The sequence below is a fragment of the Leucopleurus acutus genome, assembly GCF_964270905.1.
Source record: "Leucopleurus acutus genome assembly, chromosome: 2".
NCBI classification, from domain to species: Eukaryota; Metazoa; Chordata; class Mammalia; order Artiodactyla; family Delphinidae; genus Leucopleurus; species Leucopleurus acutus.
In genome coordinates this window covers 97,477,198-97,495,084 of record NC_139143.1, presented here as the reverse complement: position 1 = coordinate 97,495,084, position 17,887 = coordinate 97,477,198, and the positions used below count along the sequence as shown (strand labels likewise).

The following is a 17,887-nucleotide window of genomic DNA, read 5'->3' as shown; positions in this document are numbered from 1 at the left end:
TACTGAGCCTGTGCTCTAGAGCCCGCGAGCCACAACTACTGAGCCCACGTGTCACAACTACGTGCTCTAGGGCCCGCGTGCTGCAACTACTGAGCCTTGTACTGCAACTACTGAAGCCAGCACCTACAGCCCATGCTCGCAACATGAGAAGCCACCGCAATGAGAAGCCTGCACGCTGCAATGAAGCGTAGCTCCTGTGCGCAGCAACTAAGACCCAACGCAGCCAAAAATAAATAAAATTTAAAAGAAAAGAAAATAGGCAAAGGACACAAACAAGTAATTCACAAAAGGACACAGAAATGACCAATAATGTTTGAAAAGCTATTCAATCTCACTAGTAATCAAAAGAAAATCAAAGAAAAATAATGTGATAACATTTTCCACCTGTTGGAAGCGCTTGACAAAATGTATCCAGTGAGGGGTGGACACCAGAGCACCTGTGTGTACTGTGGGTGGGAATATATAAACTGCTATAACTTTTCTGGAGAGCTATTTGGTGATGTGAATCAGAACTGAAAATGTCCACACCACATGACCCAAGCAATCCCACTCAGGAATTTATTATCAGGGGATAACTACACATCTTTACAAAATACGTTATACACCTGAAGGTTTACTGCATCCTGCAGGCCATCTACTGTGTTAAACATCTTACACACATTATCATTTAATCCACATAACAACCCCATATTACTATACCTGTATATCCTAGACAAGAACTGAAGCTTTGTTAAATGCGTTATGTTATGCAATGAAACAATATACCAGGTGCTAATGAAAATGTTTCAGGTATTTACTGACATTGAAAGATATTCATAACATGTTGAGTAAAAAGCAGGTTTACAGAATAGCATGTAAAATCGTGTGTGTGTGCGTTTATGGTTAAAAACATTCTTCCAAATATTAACAGCAACCATCTCTAAGTGGCAGAATTTATGGTGGTGTTTCTTCTTTATAGTTTTTCCATGGTGACTGAATTACTCCCCACCCTATCATCTGTTGAATAGTGATTTCTAGTGTCCCAGGTGGCACTGATAGCCATATACTGACCTCTGGTAGGGGAGCTCTGGGCAGCAGGGAGTCACTGACTGGCATTTATAACCAAATTGGTTTTCAGGGACCCATTACGTTAGAAAGTAGGTGACAGCTTGTACTACCTTCTCTGAAACACAACCATCTTGACAGGATAATGCAAGACTCATCCACACATTTAATGCCCACCATTTAAAGCCTGAGGTCCACACATTTTAGAGACCATGAATTAACAAAAATGTCCATTTCTGTGGTCATTTGGCTAATCCCTAGTTCCATCTGGAAAAGAGAAAGGCCATAACACACAACATTCTTTACGGAAATAACTTTGTCTTCACATCTAATCAAACAAGAAGTCTAATTAAATTACTGTTACTATAGCTGGGAGAACTTAAAGTTGGTCCCGAGAGTCACCGTAGCTTGGAAAAAAATTCTGGTAATGAGAAACCTCTGCCTATCTTTAGTTACACACCTGATCAAAAGTAAAACACTGAAAGAATTAACACCAGCACAACTGAGCCTGGATCAGTTTCACATGGCGCGCCCCAGTTTAAAAGCCACTTGCAGATGACCCGACAGTCTGGCCATCAGGAGCAACCTCTCTGGCAAGTAAACAGAGAGTGAATTCAATGATGCCATCCTTCACACATGTTCCTTCTTTCAACAAATACATCTGCTTGCCTACCATGGGCCGGACCCTCTTTGGGGCGCTGCAGACACAGCAGTGATAACACATACTCTGTGCTCAGGGAGCTTATACTCTATGAACACACTTCTTAACAGAAGTCTAAGAATAAAGATTAAACATGCTAGATATTCAACCTACAGAAGACAACCTGTCATTGTGAAAAATAAAACTGCAAAAGGGTGTTAAAGCCTGGTCTAGTAACTAACTGGTTGGGAAAGTGGGCACAAATCATTTTCTCTCTTGGGAATCTACTTCCTCAGGAGTGAAACTGAATTATGCTCCTTCACTCACTGGAATAATAAGAATCAAATGAAATAACAAGGCACTGGTGATCCCATAAAGGCTGGGAATTTAAGATTTAGGCTTCCAAACCCCAAACAAGGAACACAGGGATAGACAGGACACAGTGATGGTGTAAGAGAGGTTTGGGACAAGACCTGGGCGAAGCTCTTGCGGGCAGGAATAAAACCTTAACAGAATACAGTTCCGTTAAATAAGGCACTGCTAGGACTATAAAACACGAGCCAAAAATAAGATCACAAATGTTCCAGTCCTCCCAGAGACTATCCTTAGAAATAAAAAGGCTAAACATAAAACAGTATACAAGTTTGCAAACCTATTCAATTATTCAGAGTTTTCTGTGAGGCAGGATGGAACAGAGGAGAGCACTGGGCTAATACCTGGTCAATGTGAATTTCATTTCCGGCTCTGCCAACAGCTCTGTGAACTTGGGCAGTAAAACCTAACTTCACCACCAAGGCGCGGAAGCTGGAATGACAGCATTTCCAGTACCTATAAGCTTTAAAATTCTATGACTCATCAATAATTTCACACCTCAGTTTGCTTTTCCACTGCTCTGCCTTCATTTGGGAAAAAAACAAAAAAAAAATCAGCCCCTTGCTCCACAATACTCTAGTGTCAACAGGAAAGGGCAACAGCAACTCCATTATCTAGAAACCTCAACAACCTGGACATTCACTGAAAGGAAGCAAGGGAGAGAGACCTCTGATGACAGTGTCCATGCAATAAAACCCTATGTACCTGACCACTAAGAGAAACCTGCAGACCGTCGCTCTAAATCAATCTGCTAAACCTGTTAGATTGCCTAAAATTAGAAATCTTTTTCTCAGTTTACAGAAGCATCTTACAGAAGTAAAATTTCTTAGCTTACAGAAGTTAAATTTGGGCGACACTGTATCTAGAGACAGGGATAGCAGCAAGAAGGAACAGGATATTGCAAGGGGACTATCATTTCTGCAGGAAAAAAAGAGTAAACTTCAACAGGCAGACAATGGCACTAAGCTTATAAATCTGGGCCATTCAAAATGGGAGAAAATAGCCCCACAAATCTCAACAGACCTTGAGGGCATTAATGCCATACCACTTTAAAATGATGTGAGTCGTGGTACAGCATAATTTAATCTCCTTAATGATCCAAGGTCATACTGTTGACAAAGAAGGCAGAGACATATGTATTTTAGAAAGATATCCATTAAAAATGACAAAAACAAGAAACTTTGGCATTCAAAAGGGTAGGCTTAAATGTCTACCCTAGGCTTAGTTTTCGAAAAACTCATCTTCATGGGATAATTCATTTCTCATCATGCCTAATAAATGAGTTAAATTTCAAACTGTTGGCATTTAATTTTTACATCTTAATCTCATTTCAAAGAAAAGAAAGTGATGAAAGTATATGCGCCTGTGGCCAGCTGACTGGACCATAAAAGCTCACCAGTCCCCACTGGGTGTGGGGACCAGCCCGGCCTCCCTCTGCTACAGCCACACTGGCCTTCTTCCAGACCTCTGGGTGCACCATGCTCCTTCTAGCCCCAGGCCTATGAACATGCTTTTCTCTCTGCCTGGGACACTCCTACAGGAAAAATTCTATTCATCTTCCAGTACCAGTTTAAGTACTTTCTCAGCAAGTGCTTCCTAGTGCCCCAGGCTAAAAGGACCTCTGTCAATTATTCTCCTGTAGTTGCTTTTTTCCTTCTTGGTACTTATTGTATTTGTAATTACATATGTGTTTAATGTCCATTTTCTCTACTGGTCCATAAAGGCAGGGATCTTGTCTGTTGTGTTCCAAATCAGTTTCCAGTACCCAGTACAAGGCCCAACACATAGTAGGTGCTCAATAAAAAGTGTTGAATAATAATAATATTGACCTTTACTGAGCACTCATGATATATAAAGCACCATTGCTACTTTACAGATGAAGAAGGAGGGTCAGAGAGGTTAAATAATTCTCCCAAAGTTACACAGCTGGTAAGTGGCAGAGCAAGGTTTCAAGCTCCTGTCTGACTCCAGACTATACATTTAATGACTACACTTTCTCCAGCACTATGTGAGGCAAAAGGGTGAAGTTAAGGGGTCATGCTTGTACTACCTTTAAGGTGTTTATAATCTGGAGAATACCAACTGAATAAATGAAAGTGAATACAAAATAGAATACTATAGTAAAGTGCTGGATTACATGGCATTGTTAAATGTTGTAGGCGAGAACAGAAATAAAACAAGCAGAGCTAGAAAGGCATTCAGACGGGAGGAATGCCATGAAAACAAAAATGGAGAAGCAACAGAGCACATGGCAAGCTAAAGGGACTGGTGATAAGGTAACTTCAACTAGAGCAGAGCTAACGTAGGCCAGGAAATAGTGAGATACTACCTTAAAGGTATACGCGCATTATAAAAAAGAATTCCATTAACATTCTGGTCTGCCCTGCTCTCAAGCTAAGTTCTTGAGGAGTACCTATCACATCTCACTAATATTTCTTAAAACGTTACAGAGGTCGATAGAGTACAAAGCTAATAGTGATTGCTCAGTTAATGAATCAGGGTGAAACAGGCAAAGTGCTATTTTAGAGCTGTCAACTTAAAACCGCATATTTAAAGCTTAATGAATGAGAAGAGAAATAGTTACTGAATTACAAGTAGCCTTATTTTTTTAATTGTAAGTTCTTTAACACTATAAGTAAATAACTATATATACTTGAAACTATTATAACCAGATGACCAGGTATCTGATGATGGTGGGGTTATTTTCTCCTCCATCTCCCATAGCTTCAAGAAAGATACTTTGAATAGATGGTCTCTCCCTTACCATACCCAATTTTTTTTAACTCCAAGTCCAAGCACATAACTAGTACATAATTCTTAATACATATTTGGTTCCTGTGAGTACCCATACTAATTCTCCTGGAATATTTCAGCTATGGAAAAAAAATTTAAGTGCATACACAAATATCTGAGCATCTAACTGGTTATGCATTAGAAGCTTTGTGTAGATAATCATTATAAAAAACATCCAATAAAGGATGAATACACACCAAATTCTACACAGTCTCATTTAATCTTCACAAAGACCCTAAGGGGTACGTATTAGTATATCCATTTTATAGATGAAAAAACTAAGGTTCACTAAGGGTCATCTGTCCCTGGTTACCACTGAAGTTTGAATCCAGGTCTAACCTGTGATCACATTCCTTCCTAACCACGGCCTCAAAGAACTCCAATTAATACCACTTGTTAGTATCACTCATATTAACCAGTTAAAATTTTGATGTAATCATGAAGGTTAAAAAAAAAAAAAGGAACACATATGCTTCTTACATTTCTGCCAATCTTGACTCACTTTCATTCTCGCCACCTCCGCCCAAGCCTGTCACCCAACCCTGCCAAGTGATAAAACCGAATACATTTATGCCTCATCTGTCTCCTTTTATGCACATGTTCCTCTGGAGTTGGTATTTATCAGGCTCATTTGGCTGACAATTGGACTCTATGGACACAGTAATAAACCAACAGGCTTATAAAGAAATGACATGGGGCTTCCTTGGTGGCGCAGTGGTTAAGGATCCGCCTGCCAATGCAGGGGACACGGGTTCGAGCCCTGGTCCGGGAAGATCCCACATGCCGCAGAGCAACTAAGCCATGCGCCACAACTACTGAGCCTGTGCTCTAAAGCCTGCGAGCCACAACTACTGAGCCCATGGGCCACAACTACTGAAGCCCGCACACCTAGAGCCCGTGCTCTGCAACAAGAAAAGCCACCGCAATGAGAAGCCCGCGCACCGCAGCGAAGAGTAGGCCCCGTTCGCCGCAACTAGAGAAAGCCCACGCACAGCAACGAAGTCCCAGTGCAGCCAAAAATAAATAAAATAAATTTAAAAAAATATAGAAATGACATAAATCCTACATATGTGGTAGGATTCAAGGTTTTCAAAACATTCTCTCTTTGAAGCCTTATGATAATAATATTTTACATGATGGGGAGCTGAGGCTTAGAAAGGCTAATTGAGCTCTGTTGAGGGAACTATGACCTCAAGGAGCAGAGAGAAATTCACAACTACATGACTTACAACTGGGGTCTATAACCCTGCCTTATTCCTAAAGCAAATGCATTGACTTAAAATATCTCTATGAAACACTTCCAAATGCAGCACCATGTTGGGACATAAGTATTCTACGCCCAGCTCTTGGCCTGTAAGCAAGTCATTTAGCCTTCTTGGTAAGAGATCTGACCAGTTAATCAGCTTAAGAATCTATGATTCAAACTGTTAAGCACATTATCAGCAAGAGTTCAATCTTACCCTTGTTCACAAATGTTCAGAAAAATCTGTTCACGGGCTTCACTGTCTTATAGCTCCTGGGTTCCTCATGCCTGGGCTCACAACCTCCTTCAATAAGTTCCAGGAGTCCTGGATTGTTTCTTGGAACCTTGAGCACTTCAAGTATAAAAGATGGTCGGCCCTGCCCTCTATTCTGCTCTCCTGTTGGACAGAGCACAGTAACGGTCAACGTCCAAAAGGATAACTCTTCTTGGCTCCCCATTTCCACCTCTGGTTTATCCAGCTCTAGCCTCATGTCAACCACTACCTGTTAAAACACTTTCTCCAGTAAGTCCTAATGGCAGACTCCCTCCCCATACCTCCCCTCTTTTCCCATCCCCCACAAAGAGCTATCTTTTTTTTTTTTTTTTGCGGTATGCGGGCCTCTCACTGCTGTGGCCTCTCCCGTTGCGGAGCACAGGCTCCGGACGTGCAGGCTCAGTGGCCATGGCCCACGGGCCCAGCCGCTCCACGGCATGTGGGATCCTCCCGGACCAGGGCATGAACCCATGTCCCCTGCATCGGCAGGAAGAGCTATCTTTTTTTACTTCTCTATATGTTTTCCTGGAAAACTTAGTCTTTCATACTTCTCATCAACTACTTCTCCCCAACAGAAAGTCCCCATTGATCATCCCCTGAGCATGTCTTGGACTTCCCTACCTCCATGCCTTTACAGGTCTCCCTAAGAATTCCCTCCACACTTTGATTCTCTATTCATCCATGAGGCCTTCCCAGACCACTGCACTGCAGTGGTCATGCCTTCTTCAAAAACTCTTCCAAACTCTCAGCAAGCCATCTCTGAACAGCTAAATACTTAAGATGACATCAATGCGGATTTTTTTTTTTTTTTTTTTTTTTTGCGGTACGCGGGCCTCTCACTGTTGTGGCCTCTCCCGTTGCGGAGCACAGGCTCCGGACGCGCAGGCTCAGCAGCCATGGCTCACTGGCCCAGCCGCTCCGCGGCATGTGGGATCTTCCTGGACCGGAGCACAAACCTGTGTCCGCTGCATCGGCAGGCAGACTCTCAACCACTGCGCCACCAGGGAAGCCCAATGCGGATGTTTTTAATGTTTAACTTTTCTTACGTACAGGCCAGAACTCCAGAAGTGTTTGAGTGAAAGATATCTGCACAATACATTTAACAAAACATTCTGATAAAACTTCTCACTTGACCCTCCAAATAATCCTAAAACTGATTCTCCAGTTTTAAAAAAAATAATAAATAAAGGTCAGAGAAGTTAAGTGATTGTCTATGATCATACCATACAACTATGAAACAGCAGAGCCAGGATTCAAATCTGAGTATTAAGAAGTCTTTTTTGAACTTTTCATATAGCATGTTTATGATGTGAAACTCTTTGACAAAGAGCAGGTACCAGATAAACATTTGATCTGAACTATCCTGTCTGGGAAGTACTAACGTCAGTTAAAAATTTCCTTCCCAGTTCAATTTCTCTTGGTACTTCAGGGTGATCTTACTGTTGAATCAGATTTGCAAACAGGCTCAACTACAATATTAGAACTTAGTTTTTTAGAACATACAGGAAAAAAAAAGAGCAAAACTCTTAACAAAAGCAAACATAAGAGAGATACTACTCATAAGCCCTAGAAGGAAAAAAACATACATTTTCTTCTAATGAAAATAAATCAAGCCAATTAATCACACGTAAGTTTCTAACTCGCACAGGGCTGAGTATTTAATGGGAAGCTGACCATCTATTTTCAAGCACACAGGCAGCCAAGACAAAAAGAAAAAATAAAAGCCCCAGTTTTGGCAGAGTGCTGTAGGGAAGGAAAAGAAAAAACAAATTTACTGCTAGATATCTATTTGGTTTGCTTTTGGAATATCCAAGCTAGTAGCTTTGATTTGCATTAGATTTTTTTTCAGCCAACAAGGAACAATAAAGTATTTCCCAAAAATAAAAAGTCAAATGTCTTTCGCAATTATATGAAAAAAGAAATACTCCTGTTATCTTTAAGAACACTCATATTTCACTGAAGCAAGCTCTGGAGGTGGTAACAAATTACCCCCAGATGTGAAATCCAGGCTATGTTCAAGTTCAACTGGGAAAGGGAACAGCCACAATTTGCTTCTAAACTTGGAAACAACCAGTAAACATTTGTGATCACAACCTTTGGCCTCCTCTTCTTCCATATTAATCACAGAGTTCTTTAGACATTTTAAATCTAGTCCAAAACTTCTCATGCTGTAGATGAGGAGTTGAGGGCCAGATACTGAAATGCAAAACAGAAAATAAATTACATTCACAGAAAACTTTCTCAGGAAAACACCACAGGCTCTGAATAGAAGATTTTGTTTTTGTTGTGGTTTCCTGAGACTGGGGTTGAGGACAGAGAAGGAAAAAATAGCCCCAATCTTAAAAAACAAAACAAACAAAACAAAAAAAAAAACACATGTCCAGCATTCACCTAACAACCTCTAAAGGTATGAAGCGTCTATCATGAAGATTCATTCAACTCAGATAGCTCAAAGCCACATATTACTAACCCAACTTTGACTGCAGTCACTATTACAGTGTCAGTAAAAAAAACCCTGCCTAGAACAGACTGAAATTGACCAGTTTGTTCCTCAAGCCCCATTACCCCTCAAAACCACCTACGTACAGATCAGTGAGGCCACGTAGACAGTGGAAAGAACAAGTTTTCACCAAGCGTTTAAATAGAAGAGTACAAGATGCAACAGAAACACTAGTTAGAAAAAGATAAAAAGGTAACTGAGGGCTTCCCTGGTGGCGCAGTGGTTGGGAGTCCGCCTGCCGATGCAGGGGACACGGGTTCGTGCCCCGCTCCAGAAAGATCCCACATGCTGCGGAGCGGCTGGGCCCGTGAGCCATGGCCGCTGGGCCTGCGCGTCCGGAGCCTGTGCTCAGCAACGGGAGAGGCCACAACAGTGAGAGGCCCGCGTACCGCAAAAAAAAAAAAAAAAAAAAAAAAGTAACTGAATATTTTTTTTAGAAATTTACAAATGCAGTATCTTTTTTTGGAGCCATTGCCACACAGCCCTCTGCTAGAAAAGCTGCATCTGGCCACTGCCCTCAAGCACTGCCCTTTCTGTGAGGATCACATGAGTAACAAGCCAACTAGGACAAAGTTGGGGGGCATGGTTTCTGCAGTCACCCACTGAGAACCCAACGTTTATTGGCAAGAGTTGATTTGAAATTGGCAGAGTGCAAAAGAAGCTAATAGCCTATGTGAACCTAACACAAAATATCAGATCAAAACAGCAGGATAAGGAGCCTATTACTATTATCATTAGAGAAAGAAAATAGTCATTAGAAATTGACCAGGAGACTCATCATAGTGATTTTTAATTTTCTAATTAAAAATCACTATGCACAGAACCAAAAATCTGAGTCAGCAGAGAACTTACCTAATTGTTTCCCTGCATTCCCTTTGAGCCACTTGTCCTATCTGGCTAGCTCTCTACCCTCACCTCAACCAAACCTCAGGTGACAACTAACCTTTCCCCAGATAAATGTACTTCATCAACTTTGCTGATACTTCTAACTGAAATCCCCAATACAGAATTCATTTTAACATCCCGTAGGGGTTAAAAGTCTGATGAATATACTGTATGGGCGCAGAGTCCTCATGAGGATTTTGCTCATTCTGCACAACCAGGACCAGGAAGGAGATCCTACAGAATTCCTATTCCTTGACCCCGGCACGAATGGATGAAACAGGACTCAAGAAAGATTAACTAGAGGGTGACGGTGGGAGTGGCAGGGAAGGCAGTATGAAGAGAGGGTGGGTACTGGGATAAATGAGGCAGTTAGAAAGTTCTGGGGCAGTTAAATGCACTGACCTTCAGATTTCCGGGTGTGACAAAGATCCACAACAGGCTAAGAGCGGCAGCTCCCTGAAGCCTCCAACAGGCACATTCAGTCCTGTCAGCCTGGACTCAGCCCTGCCAGCACCAGCAAACAAATACACGCATTCTTCTCAGAGCTGACACCCCATACAACACAACCTCACTACAGGGCCTGTTTATATAAGAAACCAGATGCTTTGATGTTGGGAAGTTATGTGTAAAGAAGTAGTTAATGACAGGAACAGAAGGAGGACAGAGAATGAACAACATTCCTGGCTTTACTAATCCTAAGTTTTAAAAGTTTTAAGGAAATTGTCAAATAGTCTGAACTCAGGAATGAGAAGTAAGGAAGTTATGTCAGCCACCACCATAACTCTGACCAAGGCATTTCATCTGTTTCTTTAAGACAGAGCTTCATGCCTAACCTCAAAGGGGTGCTTATAGGAGGAATGTTTGGAAGCAATCCAACTTAGCAACCAACATTAATAAACTCTAGGCTTGCTCAACTTCTCTCATGCACAAAGGTTATACATGTCATGAACATTCCAAGCACTTAAAGGAAAGAATCAGTTAACAGTGTGGCATGAAAAGAGTTTGGGGTTAAAGGCAAAAGGAAGGTTATTCATTAGTCTAAGAAAAAATCATTTATAAATACACACACACACATATTTGCTGGATTTCATGAGTGAGGAGACTGAGTTATATAGGTCATTAGGGCAAAGGTCTCCTAAAACCAGAAGACTATAAAAGCACTATCACGCTTTAGTTCTACTTTGCTTTCTTAAGAAGATTAGTTAAACACCAACCTATTCTCACAAAGCCAAATAAGCCATAGAAACAGGTCTAGGAGATTCGCTAAAACTTTCTGAGGCTTTTCGTTCTCCAGTCTGAATGATCTCTTCTTTGTATCTTGGCACCCCCAGTATCTAGCACATCTTGGACTTTTGGAGGACATTCATGTACACTGACTACATGAAGCAATGTGGCTTGACATGAACAGCAAGTTATAACAAATAAGAGAACAACGAACTTTTCATTTTTCTTGGGCATTGAATCCTGTCATCTTATGAAAAACTACTCTAAATGGCACTTTCCCAGCTGTACAAAAGTATACAATATTTCTAATAAAAAGTTGTTCTGTTATGCCTATACTTTTATTTCACACTATTTATAAAGGCTCCCCCAACACCAGATCTCTTCAGCAAAGGTCAGGATGATTTATTATGACTTCTAAAACTATAGAATTGAAAAGCAGAACAGACCACTAGATAACAGTTCTTGGTTAAGGGGGTGCACCACTAAGAACTGCTTTATTCAACCATTTCTAAGGTGAAGATTATTAACAGTGGTTCCACTTTTACCACATACACATGCTACAAAAAGGATGGGATCTCTGAAGAAACCATGGAAGATTAAGAAATGCAAAAACAGTTCGTTTAAATGAGGTCAATGAAAGAAGACAAAAAAATAAATTTAAAAAGTCACTGGAAACAATAACTAAATAAAATGAAAGAAAAAGAGGGAAGATTTTTTTATTAACATGTGGACTTCAAAGAATGAGGTTTCAGATCTGCTCTTGAGTAGATCTGGCCTAAGAACCCCCTGAGCCAGTTTTTTCAACCTCTTGCTTTAGAAATCAATATATTGCAAATGACATATAAATTCAAACCAACCAGGGAAGATTCTGACTAAAGGAATAAATCCAGTAGCCCCAGGTCCTAAAGAGAAGAATCCAAATATGGAGTAAGAATGCTGTGTCTGGCTGGCTCAAGGAAGGAAGTGCTCCTGTTATAAATTAGGCACTGGTGCTGTAAAGCCTTTCTCAACTCTCCACCGTGAGATGGAAGTCTACACATTTTTTCCCCCTCATCAAACGCGAAGACTTCCCAGTTCTCATTCTGCCCTATCTGCACCCAACCCATCCCACACGTCAGCACTAGCTTGGCCACCTTTAGGCAGCTGCTGCTTGGACTGCGTTTAGCGAGAGTTCTCCCTGACTGCTTATGCTTTAAGTGCAATTGCCCTGGGTCCCCAGATCAGAGAATTCTGCACAGGTAACAAGTAGAGTCCAGGCAGAGGGAGAAAGATCAAGGGGAGACTGAGATTCGGCTGATACAGAATGTGGTTCAACGAGGACAAGTGCAGTTAGCCCCTCACCTCTGTCCCCATGTGCAACTCTCTTTGAATGAGGAAGAGATATAAGAGAGAAAATGCATTAAACTGAAAATACATTATGCAACAATTAAACCGGCAGTTCTAGAAAAAACACGAAGAAGATGCCCGAGCTGATCTAGAGCAAGTAGCCAGGACATTGCCAACAACTGGCTTTGTCAACACAGTAGTGTGCAGAGGTTGGGTTGCTTGTCCCCAGAAACAGAACTGCCACAATTTTTAAAGTGTCCGACTAGGACCTAGCTCAAAGCAGAGTATCTGCAATGTGTTTCTTACCCATTGCAAACCTTGTTACAAGAGGATCTTGACATCCTGGTCAGAGTCCAATGCCATGATAGAAGGTCAAGTTGAAGGAGTAAGAGAGATCCCATATACGCTGTCACCCCATTGCCAAGCTTGTTCCTTTAACTATTAAAACACACACAGGAACCTAATCATTGCTTTGGGATTTCTGAACACCCGCCTACCCACCCTGAAAGTACTGACCCCGCGAGGACACACGTTTGTTTCTGTTTAGCTCCAACTTCTCCAACCACTCCTCCAGCTTCCTGTTGGGGTATAGCGTTGCTGGATCCAAATTATTTATACAGACGGAAAACAACAACGCTCGAGAGATTCTGACAACTTAAAAAAAAAAAAAAAAAGAATGCGTGAAAGTCTAAGCCGGCTTCCCCTGTGACGAAACACAGCTGCCCGGGCTGCGGCGTCCGGGGACCGCTCTCCGGGCCCGACTCGGCCCGCCCGCCCGCCGTAGTTTCGGGGCTGCGGCCCAGGTGGCGCGGGCGCCGCGCGGCGGGCGAGCGGCCGGGGTCTCCTCCGCTGGGACGCGAGGCGCGCGGACAGAGAAAGAGGAGCCGGGTGCGCGGGCCCAGGGGCCCGCGGGTGGCACCTCGTAGTCCGGGCGGTGCCCGGGCCCGGCGCCCGCTCACCTGGTGCGTGTTGTTGGCCAGCCTGCCGACGAAGTCCCGGACCCCGCCGCAGTCCTCATCCTCGTCGAGCGCGCTGCGGCGCCAACGGCCGCCGCGGGGAGCCGGGCCCCCAGGCGCGGCCGCGCGCAGCCCCCAGCTCACCCCGACGGGGCCGGACCAGCGCGACAGCGGCGCAGCGGGCGGTGGCGGCGCGTCCAGCCGGTCCTGGCCGAGGGTCGCCGGCGGCAGCAGCTGGAGGAGGAGGAGGAGGCTGAGACTGTGGGGCCAGCGCGAGAGGTCGCCAGCAGCTCCCCGGAGCCGCTCCATCGCCGCCGAATGCCTAAGCTGCCGACACCTGCCGCCCGGCGCGCCCGCCCACCCCCGCCGGCGCCGCGCCACACCCCCGAGCCCGAGCCCGGCGTTCCTTGGATACGCGCAGCCGGGCCTCTCCGCCCCCATAGGCTGGCCGCCTGTCCTTCTTCCCCGGCCCACTGCTCATTGGCTCGCGTCGCCTCCGGCTTCGGGGGTCCTGGATTAGGATGCCAAGTTGCAGGACTGATTGGCTGGAACGTGGCAGAGACGGCTGAGGTCATCCCCCTCTCGCCGGCGTATCCAAGGCCGGGCTTCTAGAGTTAGCGTAGGAGCTTCACAAGAACGCCCCTTCACAAGAACGCCCCCGCTTCGTGGCGACCCGACCCCTCGTTGCTCCCTCTGGCACCCTCAAGTTGGGGCTGGGTTGGTCCCCTCTTCTCCCCCAGAGACACCCCTAAAATTCCTTGGGTTGTGGCAGCGCCTGGAAAATCTCCTCGGGGAAACCCTGAGTTTGCTCAGCTGGAAAACGGGTCTCCGTCATGAACCGGTGCTTCTGGTTTTTAACCCCCACACGCTGCAGCGCCCATTGTCTGCTGAAGCAGCCGCCTTGCTGACACAAGGTGAAGAACTGTGTGGGCTAAGTCTCATGGAGGCAGACATCAGAACATCCGTGACTCACGCAAGCCTGGAGAAAGTCTCTTCTCTCTCACCTTCCTCTTATGCAGGGGGTTAAGCCAAAGAAGAAGTTGCTTATTGATTTTCCTGGAGTTAGAAAGTAGCTTAGGCATTAGGGGCAGGTAAAAGGGGGCAAGAGAATTGCCCCCTTTTATAAAATTGGCTCAGTGCCGACTTTAGACATGATCATTGCATAGATGCATATTTATCAGGGTGCCTTAACCCTGCAGTGAGCGCACTGCATAAGTTTGGTTTTCGATATATAATATCCCCTAAATTAACATCCCGCCTCCAATAAATAAAACAAAACCCCTACGCTGTTCCCTTTATCGCAGAAACTACACCCATAACTTTATTCTGGAACATGCAGTGCAGGTAAAACCAGTTCTGGATGTTCTCTTTATTGACTCCATCTCTTCAGAATGCCAGTTGTTCAGAAGAAAAGGGAACAAATAGAAAGACACAAAGTATACAACACGTTACACCCAAATAAAGAAAGCAACTAAAAATTACTTTTAAAAAAAATTACTTTTAACTATTAACTGCAGGTAAACCCGAATGAGAATATATTTATTGTAGAGGAAAATAAATGGTGCAGTGCACCGAACCCAAGGTTTACATTAAAATCCTCTAGTCACATTAATTTGCAAACAAAAATTTACAAATTTACATTTTGCCAGAACAACCATAGTAAGACATGACAAGTGAAAAATATTTTTGAATGGCATCTGAGCAGGATGGTAAAATCACTAAAATACTATTCCAAGTTCTCAGCTACTGAACTGACGACATAAAGCTCCATGAAAACTGGTGAACAATTTGTTCCTTTCCATTAACTACAATGTGTCAGATAATTTTTGTAAGAGATTATTTTTTAATCTGTGCCAACTGTGGAGTAGATCACAAGACAGTCAGTTCCAGTAGCATGTGATTAGCCGGGGAGAGAAAAGGGTCTATACAGGAATATTTCTTTGTTTGGGTGACACAAAGATGAATGGTCTATTGTCTTACTGTCCGAAAAGAAAAAAGCCAACTCAACAGTGCCATCTCCTGGAGAAATTACTAAATACACTTTTAAACTCTTAAATTGTTGGAATTACCTGTACCTTCATTTTTTAATATATTGCTTTTAGTTATTATTGTATGTTTACAGAATATGTTTCCTTCTTCAAACTGTATCAGCTTCTGGGGACATGGTACCTTGCATATGGAACTGAGAAAATGTTTGAGTGAATGAATTATTTTAGTATTTCGCTTTTGTCAATGACACTGGCACGAAATACAAAAGTTGCACTGTCAGATATCCTTTGTGAAATACCACACCTAAGATATTACCTTACTTGCAGAACTAAAATATGTAAATTTATCTTATTACTAAAAACCATACATTTCTCCAAGATAAATTCTGTGGCAGAAAGATGAATTGAAAGCAGTTACGTTTCACAAAACCATTGCTTTTGCTAATAAGATTATTTCTGATTCTATTTAAATGGACACAAAAAGAAACTTCGTAGGAAAATTTAAAACTCTACAGAAAACCAAAGTCCATCTCTTTCAAGAATTCTATAATTGGAATTATAGAGGGTATGAAATTTTTTGTTTCACCAGTACAGTGTAAGCTGAAGCTAAGAGCTACTTTATTCCTTGGTATATGTTTTTTCCCTACATAATACACATGATTCAGAGACACAACTTCACCTTGCCCTAAAGCAGCATGTTTAGTCCATTTCTGCATTAATCTACATTGAGTTAAATGGGGTATTTATTGCCTAGTTCTCCCCACTAGAAGCTTCATGGGAGCACAGACCATACCTAGACCACAGCTCTATCCCCAATGCCTAATACATTACTTGGCATATAGTACATAGGTACTCAAATTTGTTAAATCTGAACAAATATTAGTTGAGATAGGATTTTTCAATGGCATTTTCTATTAGGATTTGATAAGAGGTGAACACGAGGGAAACTAATCTCATGATCACGTTATATTTAATAACAGGGTTAAAATCACTAGGACAGTCTCAAGAACATTGGCGACAATATAACTTTAGTTCCCTACCTTATGTGTGTGTGTCTAGAGCAAAATTCTGTTTTCCCAAATGTTTCCCATCATTGCAGTTTCCAAATGTATATAAGCACGTTTTTTGCTGGAAATTTGGTATAAATTTAATATGAATTCAGCCTATTCAAATCATCAGAATTTGAAATCATAGAGTACAACTTCCTACAAATGTTAATGAAGACAATACACAATCAATTCTGCATTATTCGCACGTGGATTAGCCATGTTGTGGATAGTACATTTCAAATCTCAATGAGATTTCCCTATTACTCAGTAGGTATCTAGGCTTCTCATGCCTGGCATTGTACCAAGAGTTGATGATTTAAAACCTGAGTTCAAGTCTCAACAGCTTAATTTTCTGAGTCCATGGTCACACAGCCTTACATTCTTCATCTGTTAAGTATAAGTAACAATATCTACTTCATGTGGCCATTCCTTTTAATAGATATTTATTGGAGTATAATTGCTTCACAATACTGTTAGTTGCTGTTGCACAACAAATCAGCCATATGCATACACGTCCCCACATCCCCTCCCTCTTGAGCCGCCCTCCCACCCTCCCTACCCCACCCCTCTAGGTCATCACAAAGCACTGAGCTGATCTGTGCTGTGCTATGCTGCTGCTTCCCACCAGCCAACTATTTTACATTCGGTAGTGTATATATATCGATGCTACTGTCACTTTGCCCCAGCTTCGCCATCCCACCCCAGGTCATCAAGTCCATTCTCTATGCCTACCTCTTTACTCCTGCCCTGCAACTAGGTTCATCAGTACCATTTTTTTTAGATTCCATATATATGCGTTAGCATACAGTATTTGTTTTTCTCTTTCTGACTTACTTCACTCTGTATGACAGACTCTAAGTCCATCCACCTCACTACAAATAACTCAATTTCGTTTCTTTTTATGGCTGAGTAATATTCCATTGTGTATATGTGCCACATCTTCTTTATCCATTCATCTGTTGATGGACATTTAGGTTGGTTCTGTGTCCTGGCTATTGTAAATAGTGCTGCAATGAATATTGTGGTACATGTCTCTTTCTGAATTATGGTTTTCTCAGGGTATATGCCCAGTAGTGGGATTGCTGGGTCCATATGGCCATTTTTGAGGCTCCAATAGATTGATTCTTTAAATCATCTCAACCAGTCATATGCTGGCAGCTCTAACGGGGGAAGTTCATAGTATATTCCAAAGTCTAATGTAAACTACTTCTGAATTACCCAGTTCTCTCTTACTGATTTGTAATTGATTGCCAGTGAGGCCAAGATCATAAATTTGATGCTTTTATAGTCCTTGACTTCATAAAAAAAAGAAAATCTCATTCCAAATTGTCCCTTAAGGCACAACAAATAGTACAACATTGTAGCTGGCTTATTCCAACCCATCAGTTTTGGGGAGGGCCTCAAAACATGTTCTTTTGATGGTCAATTAGTAGCATCTCCTTCATATAAGGAAAGCAGCAAAAAATTATTTACTCAAGAAAAACTACAGAACTGAAGTTTACAGTGGTATTAGTACCTATAACACATGAGGAGGAGTTGGACTAGCTGGGAGTTCATCTGTCAACACCAAGGAATTCATAATATAGTTGATTC

The 17,887-nt window shown here is 42.4% G+C and overlaps 1 protein-coding gene across 6 annotated transcripts in view; it reads right to left on the bottom strand.

Annotated features, from left to right (window-relative positions):
• SORT1 (sortilin 1) overlaps nt 1–13,620 on the bottom strand; it is a gene marked incomplete at its 3' end in the record, with an annotated part of 72,109 nt that extends 58,489 nt beyond the window's left edge. For 3 of the 6 annotated variants that reach the window (XM_082832711.1, XM_082832710.1, XM_082832712.1), the window contains exon 1: nt 13,261–13,611. In XM_082832711.1, coding sequence (XP_082688837.1) covers nt 13,261–13,566 — 306 coding nt within the window. In that variant the 5' untranslated portion in view covers nt 13,567–13,611. Of the gene's footprint in view, nt 1–12,817; nt 12,828–13,260 lie in introns of those variants that run through there. The other 3 variants (XM_082832708.1, XM_082832709.1, XM_082832713.1) reach the window with 3 other exon arrangements.
• Between the last annotated feature and the right edge of the window lie 4,267 nt (nt 13,621–17,887).